The sequence below is a fragment of the Ailuropoda melanoleuca genome, chromosome 10 (assembly GCF_002007445.2).
Source record: "Ailuropoda melanoleuca isolate Jingjing chromosome 10, ASM200744v2, whole genome shotgun sequence".
Taxonomy (NCBI): Eukaryota; Metazoa; Chordata; class Mammalia; order Carnivora; family Ursidae; genus Ailuropoda; species Ailuropoda melanoleuca.
Genome location: NC_048227.1, coordinates 58,166,698 through 58,185,349, shown reverse-complemented (window position 1 = coordinate 58,185,349; position 18,652 = coordinate 58,166,698). Strand labels below are relative to the sequence as shown.

The window sequence follows — 18,652 nt, the reverse complement described above, 5'->3', positions numbered from 1 at the left end:
CAGTTTACATTTTCTAAACTTTTTAGTTCTTTATTCGCCTATAAACTTTTGGAAATACTGGAAGATGAAGAAAGGCCATCAAAAGGAATAATTCCTTATTAGTTCCTATAACCATTATGCTAGAGCAGCCAATCACAGGGGCCACCACACTCACAGTCTACTTCGGACGGAACCAGCATACTCATGAGAGTATGAGTATCTCTGCTTACGCAGAGATCTGATCTTTACACTGGCTAGTGGCCTCCAAAAAACCTGGTATGAAAGCTCTGCTCAAACAGGGATAAAGTGGTTGGGTTTCCTATCAGATTCTTACTGGGGAATTTAAACCACAGATATGGGAAGAGAATTAATAAACTGGTAGGACAAACTGAAGTGGAAACAGACGTGGGGGAAGGAAAAACAGAGTAAGCCAATTACATGAATGGCAGAGCACTGGCGTGAAAATTAGCAGGTACCTGTGACTCTCAAAACCACTGATGCAAAGCCTCAGGCTCTGGCTCGGGAGGCCTGGCTGTATAACTGAGATGCCCTCCACTGTTATTTGCATGTGCAGTCTTATTCTAAATCTCCATTTCTTTCTGTAACCTAAAAATGAATCCCTAGTCCATTTAACCAAAAGATGTTAACGCAATGGCCACATTTTTCTTTCTATAAAAATAAAACTATGTAAGTATATGCTAAAGTGCTTTTAAAAAAGTAAAATTACTTTGATTAGAGTATTTAAATCAAGCACTACTAACATATGTTATATATTACCTTTCCTCTAAAGACCTCATAATAATAGCATATTTGTATGTGGGGAGGATGGTTGGCCAGTCAATTAAAGGAAAACTAGTTTCTTTGGTTGAACCATATTCTAACTCTTCTTACTATTAATATCCCTCATAATTTGAAGAGGACACTGCTGATGACAACAGCTTCTATAATGGGATAAGGAATGGGAGTTTTCCTGTTGTCTCAGAATTTCAGCAAAAGCTCAAAGCTAAGGACAAAGAGAAACAAGTTCCCCTACATTCTAAAAAGACATATTAGTTATATCCATGCAGGAATTACTTTAAGAAAAAAAAAAAAGAGGCAGAAACAGCCCTAAAACCAAAGTGGAAATGAAGAAAATAATCAAGGTAGAAAGCTGTTAGCTAAGTAAGGAATGTTGTAGTATCTCCCGCAGATAAACCTCATGCCAAAAGCAGGTGCCTTCCCCAAGGAAAGCAACCAAAGAGATTAGGATTGAGTGTATGACGAGATGGGCATCCCCCTCTCCAGCAGGATGCTTGTTTAGGTGAGGAAATCACAGGCAGTTACCAAAGCAGGCTATGGAAGTGTCCGTGGAAGAACTTGCCATAGGTCTCCAGGAGGCTGACTGAAGCTAGAGTAGGGACTGGAGAAAGGAGATGTTACTCTTCCTGTGGCCTTCGTAGACACCATAAAAGGTGTACTGTGTACAGCTGTCCTGACAGGAGCCCACCCAAGAAGACAAAGGGGGACCAGCAGAATGCAGTGGTGGAAGGTGTTCAGAGTCATAAGAGGTCCAAAAGCGGAGCAGTGGGGAAGTCCCCACGGGAGTCCAAAAGAACCCACCAGTGTGCCTCTCAAAAAAGCACTAGCATGTCAGTGCCTACCATACAAAAGGCCCTTAACTGTTCACTTAAGACTTTGCTGTTTTGCTCTTAACTTCCATCCTCTCATCCTGACCTTAGAGAAGCCAGGCAAGCAGACACAGGAGGAGGAGGGAAAGGGGAAGAACAAATCACTCCACCTTCTGCACGGCTGATCCTGGGACTGATCCTGGGACAGACCTGAGCTAGAGGGAAGGGAAATTTTTAAATTGTACAATTTTCATTTCGACTAGACAGCATCAATCATTACCTAAATATGAAGCTATTTGAATCCCCCCAAAGGTATGGAGTACCAAGAGGTAAGGAATAGGGATCCAACAAAGCTTGTTTAAAGGAACCAATGGGGGGGTGGCGCCTGGGTGGCTCAGTGGGTTAGGCATCTGCCTTCAGCTCAGGTCATGATCTCAGCATCCTGGGATCGAACTCTGTGTTAGGCTCCCCGCTCAGCCTCTTTCACCTGCTTGTGCTCTAATAAATAAATAAAATCTTAAAAAAAAAAAAAAAGGAACTGGTTAGAAATTTCAAGCAGTTTCATGATTGTACTGACTGCATTTAATCCATTTTATAAATGCTTACTTTAAGCTGGTCCATCTTTAATATCACACAAAACTCACCTTTGAAAAAAGGCCTCCTGCCTCTATACTGTATCCTTTAAGGTCCTCGTGTAATTTCTGCAAACACCGTATGACTCTTCTTTGATGCTCATCATCCTTTAGCTCATGAGCTTTGATCAGAAAGTCATAATGGTCCAGTGGTCCATGGCAAACAGCCAAAGCTTTTGAATAAAACTCTGCAGCCACAGTTGGAGATGTAATCTCAGGTGTCTGGACTGTATAGGCTATAAATAAAAATACATATAAAATTTTAGACTTTCTTAAATGAAGATATTTCATAGTACTCCACATATTTCTTAATGGTCACATTAAAACCTTTCAATTACAAGTATATATATGTGAACAGTTATTATAAATCTCATTTTGATAAAAATAAAACACATTTTGGGGCACCTGGTTGGCTCAGTTGGTAGAGCGTGAGACTCAATCTCAGGGTCATGAGTTCAAGCCCCACCTTGGGCATGAAGCCTACTTAAAAAAATACAAATAAAAAGATAAAATACATTTTGTTCAATGAATATAACCACCTCATTTTAATAAAGGAGAGTAAACCCCAAACCCATAAGCTATCATTGTAACTCCTCTTCTGGAAAACCTAACCTGCCATAGAGTCTCTACTTTGCCCCCACTCCATTAAATGGGCCACCTGGATTCATCAGATCCTTCCCTACAGCAGTGCTGGCACCTTTGAGTTAAACCTAATTCTGGTTCTTGAGTACCAAAGCAGAGACAGAGACTAGTCACAAAGGGTTTTCTACTGCCCCTTTACTCCCTATCCAAAACCACACAGCATTCAGATATCACATTGATTTCAATGCTTGTAAGACTCCTTTCCTTTTCCATAACTTTTAAGTTTAACACAAAGACTTGAAACACAACAGAGTGTCTGTTTCAAAGCAGTGAGGTTTTCTGATCCTTTTTTTAGCCTCTCCTGGGAAAGAAATGATTGGCCATGGCAAGATCAATCATAACTCAATTCCTTATCTGGGCCAGGTGCAATGAGCAAGAAACTCCCTTCTATTCTTATTTTATTTATTCTTTTATATAAGTATATTTGATATACAATGTTATATTAGTTTCGAGTGGACAACACAGCGATTTAACAATTCTTTACCTTACACAATACTCACCACAGTAAGTGTAGTTACCACCTATCACCATACAAAGTTATAATAACATTATTGACTCTCTCTGTACTTTTTAGAAGCAACAATAAGTAGCAGCAAACTGGCATATTTTTCAGGCAGGGCTGGCACCCTTCTTTGAGTCAAAGATTTTGCAAAGATACATTGCCAGTATTATCCATGTTTCATTGAATACCATGTTTCCTTTGTTTCAGTAATATAAAAATTATGTACTCTGGGGAAAAAATTAATAGTCAATGTTATTTCCATCTTTTTCCCAAGAAAGGAAAGAAAATCCTAAATAAACCATAAGTGTTGGGGAGAGGGCAGGGCTGTCTTCTAATAGCTGTTCTTCCTTTCTGAATAGAAGTTTTAGCTGGTTACAAGGCTGCCCAGTTAAATAGCCCATTTCTGGCCTCTCAAGCAGCCAGGCACAGCCATATTACCAGTTCCAACCAATGGGATGTGACACCTGTAGCTGGAGGAGCCAACCTGGCAAGGAGAGGCCCACAGAATGCTGAGCAAAGCAGAGCGAAGTTCTCCAGCAATGCTGAGCTGCCAAACCAGCCCTGGGGCACCTACCAGATTTTTATGTAAAAGAATAAACTTCTATCTTGCTCTTCAACCAGGTCCTCAGCCAATCATCCATCAATACTACTCACTCTGTAGAGCAAATACTCTAATCCATCCCCTCCCAGTCTTCCTCAGGCTACCACCCTAGCTGGGGCTCTCATATCTCTGGTGTGGCCTCCCTGCCTCTGATCACCTCCACTGCTCCAACTTTACCACTAACAATCTGGAAAATATCTTCCATTAACTACAGAGATGATCTTGCTAAAATCCAAACTGTGATTTTATTAATATTTTTCTTAAAATTAATCTCACTGTTTAAAGGAGTGGTTTTCAAACATCAAACACAATTTTAACAGCAGCACCTTTTTTTTTCTTTCTTTCTTTTACGTACAAAACCTTCTATGCAATCCTCAATTTATTAGAGAAAAATGGGAGAGGGGCACAAAATCCCACCCTCTTCACATCTCCTTCATTTCTAAAACTGTACCACCCCCATTTCCAAAGAAGCCCCTGAAGCCACGTTTCCACTGGACAGAAGCACATGAAGTACAAACGGTACAGAAAAGAGTCAGCACAGCAGGCCTGAGATTACTGTCCTTAGAAAGATCTGCTTGCAAGGTGGGCTCTTGGCTGGGAACTTGGATTCCAAGAGGGCTCCCACCATTCCCAGAAATGTTAAGAGTATAATATATGGCATTTAATATAACTAAATCTAGTGGTTCTTGGCAGATATATACGTCATATATATGTAAGTATATATAGTAAAATATATATTAAAAATACCAGAGTATATCATGCATAGTTGTGCCTAAACTGTTTGTACCATGTATAAGCTACGTGGTTTATGCTGAACACCTAGTTTCCTTCTATGCAGGCAGAATTTTGGTACATGCTATGCAAAGAGTAGCTATGTGACCATCACCACCCCCCACCACCCTCTAATGAGCTTCCCTAATAGATAACATTTCACATCTGTTGTCACAGTTCATTGCTGGAAAAATTAAGTATTTCTTATGTGATTCTACTAGAAGACTCTTGGAAGCTTGCACCTAATTTCTTCCAGACTTTGCCCCACATGCCTTCCCTTTGGCTGACTGTGTTTATTGTATTTTTTTGCTGTAATAAATCATAGCCATGAGTACAACTATATGCTAAGTCTTGTGAATCCCCCTATCAAATCATCAAACCTGGAGGTAGTTTTGGGGATCCCCAAAAACAGTGTCCTCATTCTTGGGTTCAAGATAGTTGTAATAGGGCCCCAGCCTGCATTTCTAGACCACTCTCCTTCTACTCTCCAGAAAGTAGTCACTCATACAAGAAATGATTGTCTACCACATGTAATGTGTAATGGGGTAATAGAGAATATCAGGGTTTTCTATTATTATTTTAAGTGGGGAGGGCAGGGAAAAAATTGTAGCAGTAATGTATCAAGATTAACTGGCATTAGCAAGTAAAATGAATTTGGATACAGAGAAACTGGTCATGAAACTATTCTAAGTTGGAAATAATCAAGGCCCAAATCAGGATGGGCAATAGCAGAAATGTCAGGAAGCTAGTTAGACTGGAAAATGCAAAGGTAGATTCAATAATGTGAGTTGCCCTCTAGTTAAGTAGATTACTTACTGTGTCCCAAACACTTTCAATTACTTCATTTCATAGTCATGCCTTTGTTCATGCAGATTCCCTGACTTGGACGTCCTCCTCTTCCAATCTCTGCCAGCTTAATTTCTCCCTCACAAAAATCTCACCATCCTTCAAAGTCACTCAGCTCCCTACCACCAAACCTCCAAACTCGCCTGTATTTACCCCATCCTTTTCTCTTTCCTTAGCCTAGGAATTATCACTCATTCCAGCAAGGATATTAAAGCTTTCTTGTCCTCTAATCAGTGGCTTTCGAATTTTCCTGAATATCACGGCCCAATATTCACACACATATATACAACTGAAAAACAAATTTCATGAAATAAGAGAGTTAGTAAGAGGGGCGCCTGGGTGGCACAGCGGTTAAGCATCTGCCTTTAGCTCAGGGCGTGATCCCGGCGTTATGGGATCGAGCCCCACATCAGGCCTCTTCTGCTATGAGCCTGCTTCTTCCTCTCCCACTCCCCCTGCTTGTGTTCCCTCTCTCACTGGCTGTCTCTATCTCTGTCGAATAAATAAATAAAATTTTTAAAAAAAAAAAAAAGAGTAAGAGTATGAAATCGTTAAAAAAAAAAACACAACTATGCATGATATAGTCCGGTATTTTTAATATATATTTTACTATATATACTTACATATATATGACATATATATCTGCCAAGAACCGCTAGATCTAGCTATATTAAATGCCATATATTATACTTATTTACCTTTTTGTTTTTTGTCTGTCCCCACCAGAGTGGATGTTTGTTTTCCCCAGAGTATACGTTCTTTGAGGACAGGAATTTTTGTCTGCTTTGTTCAGTGCTGTATCCCCCAGTGAACAGTGCCTGGTATACAATTGGTGCTTATTAAAAATAATCTTGAATCCTCTCTCTTCCTACCTTTTCAGAGATGTCATTCTCTTCACTAACCAGCCCTGTATTATATCATCAACCTTCCCCTCTCTACCTGCTTTTTCATACCAACTCAACCCCTTCCTATCTTAAAATTATAATAAAAAAACCTCCTTGACCCCACAGTCATGAGACATCTGCTCTACCTCCTTTCCTTCACAGCCTAACCCTTGAAAAAGTTACCTTTATTTTTTCTGGTGACTCCTTCAAATCCTGCTCAATTCTCAACCCACTGTGGTCAAGCTTCTCCTGAGATAGCTTCTGCCAAGCCCACCCAAGACCTACTGTTGCCAAATCCAGAAGCTATTCCTCAGTCTTCATATTCATTTTTACATGTCAAATACCTAATTTTTTTTAAAGATTTTATTTATTTATGTGACAGAGAGAGAGCCAGCGAGAGAGGGAACACAAGCAGGAGGAGTGGGAGAGGAAGAAGCAGGCTCCCAGCGGAGGAGCCCGATGTGGGACTCGATCGCGGAATGCCAGGATCATGCCCTGAGCCGAAGGCAGCCACCTAATGACTGCGCTACCCAGGCGCCCCTCAAATACCTAATTTTTAAAACTAGTCATTAGAAAGATCAGGACTGTGGGCAAAGTACGTTGTTTCTCTTGGCATCTGCCTGTAGAGAGGCTTAACGTTCTTTACTTCTACTTTTATTTTGTGCTAGCCTAACATCTTTATTTAGTAGTATATACTTCATTTGCATTTTTAAAAAAAGAAAACCAAGGCATACTGAAGATAAGACATCACTTGAGCTAGTCAGCAGACATAAAAAGAGAAACAGCGGTTATTCAGTTCCACATGCAAGGAGCCTGAAAGTTGCCACTCCACCCTAACAACGTAAAGCTGAACAGACAGAAAAATCAACATCTCTTCTCAGATCCGTAAGACAAGGGAGGATGCAGGGCAAACCACTGCCCCCAAGATTAAAGAGAAAGACAGGCAAATACAGAGAGTAATGGCTTATAAGAGCAGAGACTCACAAGTGGAAACCGGTAGGAAAACGTGAACTTAGCTGACAAATTGCTGGAAGCTCAATATGGACAACTCAGAGTTAAAAACTCCAGGGGTACGCAGTCATACAGGGGCCCTCACTCTTTTCTGAATTTTACCTACAAGAGTTCAACCAAATTCTTAATGTTAATATGGGGAAAATCCCCTTATGCTTCTGGCATGGGAGGGGAAAAGAAACCTTTTTTTTTTTTTAAGATCTTTTTAATAAAGATTTTATTTATTTATTTGTCAGAGAGAGAGAGAGCACACACAAGCAGCAGGAGCAGCAGGCAGAGCAAGAAGCAGACTCCCCGATGAGCAAGGAGCCTAATGCTGGACTCGACCCCAGGACCCTGAGATCATGACCTCAGCTGAAGGCAGACACTTAATGGATTGAGCCACCCAGGAGTCCCTAAGATTTTATTTTTAAGTAATCTCCACACACAATGTGGGGCTCAAACTCACAACCCTGAGATCAAGAGTCACAAGCTCCACCAACTGAGCCAGCCAGGTGCCCCAAGAAATCATTTTAAAATACACCAGAACACTTTGTTATTCCTAACAAGGCCTGCCCTTGGGAGAAGACAGTTAAGGAACCTAACCTGCTAGGTTTTATCAGAGCCCAAATGACCCGGGGGAACGGAAAATACCCAACTCCACTCAACTCTAGGCTTCCATGTGGGAGAAAGGAAATACTAAACTGCAGCCCACTCAACCATCCTCTCCCATCTAAGAGGGAAGAAAAAACATTTCTGAAGCTACCCCTGAAGTGGTGTAGTGTTATTTGAAAGTGGACTTGGATCCGTTGTAAATGTATATTGAAAAAAGTAAAAAGAAATATAACTGACATGCCAAGAAAGGTGAGAAAATGAAATACAAAAATACTCAAAACCACAAAACAGAGAAAAAGAGAACAAAAACAAGAAGAACAAGGGCAACAAAGAGAAAATAGTAACAAACATGGTAGATATTAATCCAACTAAATCAATAATCACTTTGTAATATCAATGGTATAAATGCATCAACTGAGAGATAGAGATGGTCAGAGTGGATCAAAACACATAAGACCCAACTATATGTTGTCTACAAGAAACCCACTTTAAATATAAAGACATATGGAATAACAGTAAGTGGACGGCAAAAAAAATACATGCTAACACTAAATAATGTAGGCATAGCTGTATTAATTTCAGACACAGCAGACTTTAAAGAAAAGTTATCAGAGATAAAGAAGGGCATTACATAATGATGAAGGCATCAATTCTCCAAGAAGAATCAATCCTTAATGTATGTGCACCTAACAACAGAATATCAAACTAAACTACAGGATACTAAAATTGACAAATATAAAGAGAAATAGATGAATCCACTATCATAGTTGGAGACTCTAACATCCCCCTAGCAGAAATGGACAGATCCAGCAGGCAGAAAAATCAGTAAGGGCATACTGAACTCAACCCTAACAGTCAACTAGCTATAACTGACATTTATAGAGTACTTCATCCAACAGTGGAATACACATTCTTCTCAAGCGCACACAGAACATTCACCGAAACACACCACATTCCAGGCCATTAGACACATCTTAACAAAGTTAAAAGAAATCATACAATGTCTGCTCTAAACAACAGAATTTAACTAGAAATCAGTAGCAGAAAAATAACAGGAAATTTCTAAAAAATACAGAGATGAAATAATACACTTCTAACATATGGGTCAAAAAAGAAATCTGAAGAAAAATGTAAAAGACCTAGACCCTTCCAACTCAAAATGGATCATAGACTTAAATGTAAAACACAAAACTATCAAACTCCTAGAAGGTAACATAGGAGAAACATAAAAGACACAGAAGAAACCTACATAATCTTGTGTATGGTGATGCATTTTAAGATACAACACCAAAGGAACAATCTGTGAAAAATATAATTGATAAGCTGAACTTCATTAAAATTTAAAACTTTTGTTCTGTGAAAGCCAATGCCATGGTGTCATAGAAGACAAGATACAGAATGGGAGAAAATATTTGCAAAAGACCCATCTGATAAAGGACTGCTGTACAAAATATACAAAGAACTCTTTAAACTCCTAACAAGATAACAAACAATCCAATTTAAAAAGTGGGCCAAAGACTTTAACAGACACCTCAGCAAAGAAAATATACAGATGGCAAAGAAGCGTATGAAAAAATCTCTACATTGTATGTCATTGGAGAAATGCAAAGTAAAACAATAACGGCTCACCATTATACACCTATTAGAATGGCCAAAATTCAGAGCATGAACAAATGCTGACCAGAATGTGGAGCAACAGGAACTCTCATTCATTCCTGGTGGGAATGCAAAATGGTAAAACCACTTTGGAAGATAGTTTGGCAGTTTCTTACAAAACTAAGCATACTGTTACTATATAATCTAGCAATCTTGCTCCCTGGTATTTACCCAAAGAAGTTGAAAACTTAAATCCACAAAAAACCCTGCACCCAGATGTTTATAGGACCTGTATTCATAATTTCCAAAACTTGAAAGCCATCAAGACATCCTTCAGTAGGCAAATGGGCAAATAAATTGGTATATCTAGACAATGGATTATTATTCAGTGCTAAAAAGAAATGAGCTATCAAGCCATGAAAACACATGGAGAAAGAGCCAATTTGAAAAAGCTGCATATCATAAGGTCAGACATTCTAACTATATGACATTCTGGAAGGGGCAAAACTACGGAAACAGTAAAAAGATCAGCAGTAGACAAAGGGTGGGGAGGTCGGAAGGAGGGAACAGACAGAGCACAGAGGATTTTTAGGGTAGTGAAAATACTCTATGATACTGTAACAATGGATACACATCATTCATTATACATATATACCCATAGTTCAAGAGTGAACCCAAATGTAAGGCATGGACTTTAGGTAATTATAGTGAGTCCACATAGGTTCATCAGTTCTAACAAATGCACCACTCTGGTGGGGGATACTGAAAATAGGAGAATCCATGCATGTGTGGGGGAGGGGGAGTAGGGAGAATATGGGAAATCTCTGTACCTTCCTCTCAATCTTGCTATGAATCTAAAACTGATCTTGAAAAAAAAAAAGTCTAAAAAAGAGAGAGAATCAGTCAGACAAGACACTCAAGGCTGACAGATTGGCCAGCTTAGGCCTGGATAGCAGCTGTATAAATTGAAACACAAAAGACTTCTCAAAAGCTGCACTAAATTAAATCTGTTACTACATCAGTGTACACAAATTATGGGATGCTGCTGCCATATTATTTTGATTTGTATTAATTTGTCTTATTGTACTCCAAATGGACAGTGGGAAAATGCCATTCTGAAGATCCACACACTGATCTACAACATAAATGGAAGATTTTAGAGGCCCATAAAGCCTGTACTGTCTAATATCTCAATTTTGTACCTTATTTTACTACTTTCTCCTAAATAAGTTTTAGGAAGATCCCACTAAACTCCATAGCCCATGTGCTGTCTTAGTCAATATCATGATGTCCTCCTGTCTGAACGATTATAACTCCCTAGATAGTATTTTGACAATTATTTCTATCCGCACAGACCCACCCCCAGAAAAAATAGTTTCCCCAGCCTTTGACTGCATTTGTGATTACTTCAATTTCCTTTTTTTTTTTTTTTGAAGTGAACATAACCTCAAGATTTTATTGTCTTCATATTAAACAAGAGATGAAGCTTAGAACTGGATCACTTGACCCTTTCTCGTCTTAATCACCTCCCGGTTTAAAATGTCTTAATGGCCAACACTGTCTAGATCTGCAGTTGGGCTCAACACATTCAGGCAACAACACCATCTCCTTTGTAGTTTTAGCTTTTTCCCCGAAAATCTGCTTAGTCTGCCACCATAGCCTCTCTGCTTCCTGTAATAAGGCTGATGTGGGGAACAAAGGCAAAAGAAAAAAAATTAAATTTCCTTATAACTTACAGCCCATTGACAAGTCCTTGAGAACAGGCAGTGTGACCTTCATCTAGGAACTCAACTGCCTTGATGTTAATAGTTTGCTAAAGGCAAAAGGCAATCTTAGCTTAAAGTTATCCTGACCTCCAGGATCCTAAAAGTCTACTTTAAGAAATAAAAATCCCTTTGGAAACTTCCTTTATCTCTACCTCCCAAGATATATGTTAGCAATCACCCGCCAAGCGTATGGCCCACTGATATACATCTGAAGGGTCTCATGACTAAGGTTTTACTAGACAGTAATAAAGGACCCCTCAAGGTCCTGGAAACCTTGCTTCCAAATTCCTTAGAGACTTACAATATCCCTAACCCCTCCCAACTTGAAAGTATATAATCTGGCACTCTTCACGACCCCAGCACAGCTCTTTCTGCCCACAAGTCCTGTCCCTGTGCTTTAATAAAACCGCCTTTTTGCACTGAAGATGTCTCAAGAATTCTTTCTGGACTGTTTGCTCCAAACCCCACACTTTCGCATCAAAGGCCACTTTCCCTGGGCATACAAAGAATCTTTGTCCTTCTTGTCCCTTGTCACTTTGTGCCCCCCTTCTTATAAAAAACGCCATGGTGCGGCACCTGGGTGGCACAGCGGTTAAGTCTGCCTTCAGCTCAGGGCGTGATCCCGGCGTTACGGGATCGAGCCCTACATCAGGCTCTTCCGCTATGAGCCTGCTTCTTCCTCTCCCACTCCCCCTGCTTGTGTTCCCTCTCTCCCTGGCTGTCTCTATCTCTGTCGAATAAATAAAAAAAAAAAAGAAAGAAACGCCACGGTTTTTGGGAATGTAAACCAGGTTTGTTTGTTGGGGCACTATTAGTACGGAAAGTGATAGCCCCCAATTTTTTTCCATTGGTTATAGTTCTGCTTTGATAGGGTAACATTTGAAAATTTACAGATATCCAGGAAAAAAAATAAAACCGTATGAAGTATTGAGAACATAACTGTGCTTTAATTTGGGTCCTAAGTTTCTAATTGTGACAGCAATCATACTTCTCAACAATGTCCACCAGCTCTACAAGCACATGCAATGGTAACATTAGAGCACTTCACACTGGACTTGTCAAATACCCACTCTATAAATTCACCCCATGTTGCATCTGGGTTTTTCATAAGAATTGAAGCATATCTATAATTCACAATTAGAGTCAGGTTTCTGAAGACTGAGATATGAAACGCTGCCAAAATACTGTCAATTTGCTTCTCAAACTGAATTTTTTTTAAAAACAGTATAATTTATTCTTTACAGCAATATTATAGACATGGACAGTCTAGTTAATTTCATAGTGATTTTGGTTGAATATGATACAAAGGAAACAGGTATTTTCCAGGACAATGGGACAGGTAAAGGAAGCTTGAAGAATTCATGGGGGAGGGGCGCCTGCGTGGCTCAGTCCTTAAGTATCTGCCTTTGGCTCAGGGTGTGATTGAGTCCTGCTCCACTGGGAGCCTGCTTCTTCCTCTCCCACTCCCCCTACTTCTGTTTCCTCTCGTGCAGGCTGTCTCTCTGTCAAAAAAATAAATAAAATCTTAAAAAAAAAGAAAAAAAAAGAATTCATGGGAGATAAAAAAACAAACTTCTTTTTCAGATGTTTTAAAATTTCCACAAAATATTTTGTTCCAAAATGTACTATGGTACATAAAATACATCGAATGCCTTGCCTGGCATGAAGATGGGAACCCCTCTCTCTTACATAATAAAATCATCTTCTCTGGTCCATCTTGGCCCAAGTCCTGGGTGTCTGAGGGCAGACTTCTCTTGAGAGGCCTGAAGTTGTAATAAAAAGCATTGTTTTCATCTACTGGTTTGTATTCTTGTTCAATTTCAGTTAGGAAACCACTTCTGTTGGATTCACCTGGAAGTAGGTTGAATATCGGTCCCTCTTCATCAATGCAGTTTGCAGAATTACTTCCAGGACTGCAACATACCCACTGGTACCTGGCTCCTGTCCCTATCTGTGTCTTGGCCCAAACTGCGCTGCCAAGGACTGGAACTGAGCAAGAGCTGGGTTTCTTCTCCACCAATTCTTAAGTTTTCATTTTAAGACAGAAATTTGGAAGAAAAAAAATTCTTCTGAAGTTCTGCAGTCAACAAGTTAATATGCTCCACTTAACTAATATCACTACGTTAATAAATAATAAACTACAGTTATGCTTGTCTTAATGGCACATAGTAGCCTATAATGCAAAAAGAAGAGGCAACTGAACAGCACAATTATAAAAGAAATTAGAAAAAGGCAAATTGTCACCAATAGCCCTGACAAAAGTTGTTATATAACACATAGTTCTTTTTTTAAAACGGTCTTAACTTCTGATCCATGATGGTGGTGGGGGTGGAGAGGCCTGGAAGCCCATTAAAAGAAAATTATGTGTTGTATATGTGTTATTGTGTATTTTTTCTGAGACAAGATCTCTAAATATATTATAGCCTCCTTCAGATTTTCAAACAAGTTTGTGAACAAAAACTGGTTAAGAACCACTGTTTTAAAGAATTGCTAAAACTTACAGTTTTAGAAGGAAAATCTATTAATAGCAGCTCACTCTTATTGAGCACTCATTGTGCGCCAGGGACTAGGGTAAGTAACGACATAATTATTTTTATTAATCCTCATAATAATCCTATTATACAATAACTAAAAAATCCATGGATAAATTTGTTCATTCACTGTTTGCTGAAAACCAACTATATCTGAGGTACTATCAGTGGAAAAAAAAAACACTAAAAACAAATTCCTTTCCTTGTGGAGCCTTCACTCAAGGGGAAAAACAGACAAAAAAAGAAAGGAACAGACAGTGATCAAGTACACTGATGAAAATAAAAGTGATATCTTAGGGTCTCTGACCACAGCATGGGCATCCCCAGGGAGTTTAAGAGAAAAACAGAATCTCAGCCCCCTACCAGGGTCTGAATCAAAAAGTGCAGTATAACAAAATACCTGGGCATTTCATATGCACATTAAAGTTTAAAAAGCACAATGCTAGGGAATGACTGGGGACTCCTAAAAGTCGTAAGTAAAAACCTTCCTATGGAAGGGACATTTAAGTTGACACCTGAATGCCAAAAGGAGTCGGCCCTGCCTGCGGAAGATCTGGGAGAACACCCCAGGCAGAGAGAAGAGCTCTGGCAAAAACCCTCAAATGAGGGGCGCCTGGGTGGCTCAGTCGTTAAGCGTCTGCCTTCTGCTCAGGGTGTGATCTCGGGGTTCTGGGATCAAGCCCGCCATCGGGCTCCTACACCGGGAGCCTGCTTCTTCCTCTCCCACTCCCCCTGCTTCTGTTCCCTCTCTCACTGGCTGTCTCTCTTGTCAAATGAATAAATAAAATCTTTAAAAAAACAAAAACAAAAACCCTCAAGTGAAAATGGAAATAAGCTTTACATTTTTGAGGGAGAAAACAGAAGTTTATGTGGCTGATTTACATGAACAAAATAGAATATATTATAAGATGAAGTTAGAAAGAAGAGCAAGGACCAGATCATTTAGGGTCTTTATAAACCATGGTAAACAGTGTAGACTTACAAATAGGATTAAGAACAAGTAAGTTTTGATCAAAAGCATGACATGATTTTTTAAAAGATTACTTCTATAGAAAATAAGATGGTAGGAATGCAAAGTAGAAACAGAAATGGATGGATTGTATGGTATGTGAGTTATATCTCAATAAAGTTATTACACATATATATGTATATATATACATATATATATATATATATATACATATATATGTATATATATATATATATTTTTTTTTTTTTTAAGTAAAAGCAGAGAGACCAGTCAGGTAACTATAACAACAGTCTAGTTCAAAGATGTCCATAATTTGGACCAGAGTTAGCACTGTAAGTTAAGTAAACTGACAAAGATCATGTGGCCAATAATAGCAGCAACAACTGCTAACTTTTACTAAGTACTTATTAGGTGCCAGGTACTTGTCTAAGTACTTTACACACATTAACTCATTTAATCTTCATAACCACTCTATGACATAGGTACTACCATTATCCTTAAAGGTGAAGAAACTGAGGCAGAGAGGGGCTAAGTAAATAATCTGTCTGGGTTCCCACAGTCACATAGTGGCAGAGCCAGCATCTGTCCCCACAGGTGCAGCAGGGAGACAGGATGGGCTCTGGAGTCAACTCTCAGTCAAGGTAATATTCTCCATGGCAGACTGGGCACGCGATCACCGTCCTAGCCAATGATGCCTGATCCCTAAGAAGAAGTCAGCTTCTGCCAAAGTTTCCCCCAGTGCTCTTTAAAAGGCAGAAAAATAACTCATTCGTTCCTGCCTCTGTACTTTTTAAAAGATTTATTAGAGGGACAGAGAGAAAGAATGTGAGCGAGTGCAGAGGGGGGGGTTGTATAGGAGGAGAGGGAGAGACAGTCTTAAGCAGACTCTACAGTGAGCATGGAGCCCAGTGGAGGTGCTCAATTACATAACCCTGAGAGTGGGACCTGACACAAGACCAACAGTCAGATGCTTAACCGACAGCACCACACAGGTGCCCCCTGCCTTTGTACTTTTATCTGTCAAATGGGGATACCTGGACTACTGCAAGCATCTTAAGAACATGAGGGAAAACGGTGATACATGGAGGACAATCATAGTCTTGATGATATGTTGTGATCGTTAACTTTATGTGTCGAGGTGATCGGACCATGAGATGCCCCTACATTTGGTCAAACATCATTCTGGATGTGTCTATGAGAGTATTTCTGGATGAGATGCACCCTTGAATCAGTAGACTGAGTAAAGCAAACTGCTCTCCCTAATGTGGATGGGCTTCGTCCAATCAGCTGAAGGCCTAAATAGAACAAAAGGCTGACCCTCCCTGAGTCAGAGAGGATTCCTGTCTGCCTTTAACCTGGGACATCAGTTTTCTCCTGTCTTTGCTCTCCAACTGAAACACAGGCTCTTCCTGGGCATTGAGCCTGCTAGTCTTTAGACTAAAGCTACACTATCCGCTTTCCTGGTTCACAGGCCTTCAGACTTGGACTGGAATTACACCACTGAGTCTCCTGGGACTCTTGATCTCCAACTTGCTGACTGCAGATGTTGGGACTTACCAGCCTCCATAATTAGAAACTGAAGCAGAGAGGGATATGAACCAATTCCTTACAATAAATCTCTTTCTCTTTCTAAATGTATATATATTCTACTTGTTGTGTTTTTTTTAGAGAACCCTGACTAATACATAGGTTATAAAGCTTAACTGTATTAACACAGTTTCTATAGAGCTGGAGTGATAATAGCAAAGGGAATAAATGAACTTTGTAATCTTTGGTGCTTTAAATTGGAATGGATTTTTAATTCTATATATAGGTAGATAGTTGAGAATATTTTGAAGATGTTATTTCAGCAGAAGGTAAGCATTTTTCCATTAAGAAATGTTATTAAGGGGCACGTGGATGGCTCCATCATGGAGCGTATAACTCTTCATCTTGGGGTCATGGGTTCAGGTCCCACACTGGGTGAAGATATTACTTAAAATAAAAAATTTAAGAAAAAATGTTATTTTAAAGGCCTGCTTCATCCTTAAGGTTTTCTAATACTTGAAATTAAATATTTTTTAAACATTTCATTTATTTGACACAGAGAGAGCACAATCAGGCGGAGCAGCAGGCAGAGGGAGAGGAAGAAGCAGGCTTCCCACTGAGCAGGAAGCCTGACACAGGGTTTAATCCCAGGACCCTTGGATCATGACCTGAGCCAAAGACAGACACCTAACCAACTGAGCCACCCAGGCACCCCAAAGTTAAATATTTTTTGAGAACTTATCTCTAACTTTATACTCAAAATCAGTAAAGATGTGGTTTAACGTGCAGAAACTTTACACATAACTTGTTAGTAAAGTGGCGTTCGGTTCAAAAACCTTCTATAAAGATTTCTCAGCTCAAAAATACCCTATGATTAAAGGAAAGAACTAAAGATATGCATCATGACACACAACCATACAAATATAAAGAGTTTCCAAGGTAACTATCTTTTTGCATTATTCACTCCTGAACAATTGTATATCCAGAATACCCAATACAATGTGATCAACCTGACCACTTCAAGGCAGTATGCATGTTTACTGCAGTAGAATAATCAAAGTTACACAAAATCAACAGACCACAAGAGGTATTTATATAACCCAGAAAGCTATATGCTTTATGTTCATTTTAACAGCTTCAAGTTTTCTTTGTAAAACTTGAATTCATTTGAAAATTCATGAGTGGGGGGAAAAAAAAAGAAAATTCATGAGTGACAGAATTCTGAAAGATAAAGAAAACTAACACTGTGAAGTGCCTACTACGTGCTTAGCACACAGCACTTTCTGTACTTATCTCCTCTCAAAAAAAATGTGAGGTAGCTATTGTTATTCCTTACAAATGAGGAAATTAAAATAACTTAAAAGTTTAGAAAACTTAAGTAAATGACTAAGCCAGCATCTGAAGCTAAGTGACCCAAACCACCACGATGTCACTCTCATTAAAACAACCATAATACTACCGGTAAGCGAAGGCTGTGCTCCCACTTGTCGTAGCCAGGCAATAGAAACTCAAAACAGGAACCTTTCTCAGGCCCTCTAATCTGAAGTACTCAAGCCTGTTGGAGAAACCACCAACCCCTTCTCCTCCTGGATCTCCATCCTCCTCAAGCCCTGCCAGAGCTCTGCCCTGCCTGCACGCTAGGGTCAGCCTGCCTCTGTTAAGAAACAGCACTTCCAAAACACACCAGCAGCAGCTTTTTCTATTAAAAGCCCCAAACTGAAGAGCTGGGTGAAAAAATTCCTCTCCCTATAAATCGGAAAGCCCTTATATTTCACATTGTTGGCTTTTACGGTTTTGACAAACCAAATTTATGTATACCTATTTGAGCTCTGATGACAAAATATTAATATATTTGGCACTAAATAAGACAATGACCTAGCCCTCAAACATGAAGAGGACACAAAGTTGGGAGACAAATCAATGCTGGATAACAATCCTGATTCAACAGGATGTTAATGTGCTACAAAAATTGGATGAAACTCCCAACATAAAATTTAACTAAGGTGCATTTAAGTTCAAAAGCTTACTTAGACTGAAAAGAATCAACTGAAAACCTATGAAATAAAAGAACTGAATTTAGTCAGCAGCTAAATATTTATGAAGCATCTATAGAATGCAAAGCTTTGCGCTAAAAACTTCTAATACAATTGGGGGTGAGTTGGAAAGACACAGTAACTGCACTCAGAATACTGA

General features: G+C 39.4%; 1 protein-coding gene across 7 annotated transcripts in view; it reads right to left on the bottom strand.

Annotated features, from left to right (window-relative positions):
* AFG1L (AFG1 like ATPase) overlaps positions 1 to 18,652 on the bottom strand; it is a 231,016-nt gene that overhangs the window by 178,196 nt on the left and 34,168 nt on the right. For all 7 annotated transcript variants that reach the window (XM_034668945.1, XM_034668944.1, XM_034668942.1 and 4 more), the window contains one exon: positions 2,231 to 2,454. In XM_034668945.1, the coding sequence (XP_034524836.1) occupies positions 2,231 to 2,454 (224 nt within the window). The remainder of the gene's footprint in view (positions 1 to 2,230; positions 2,455 to 18,652) is intronic.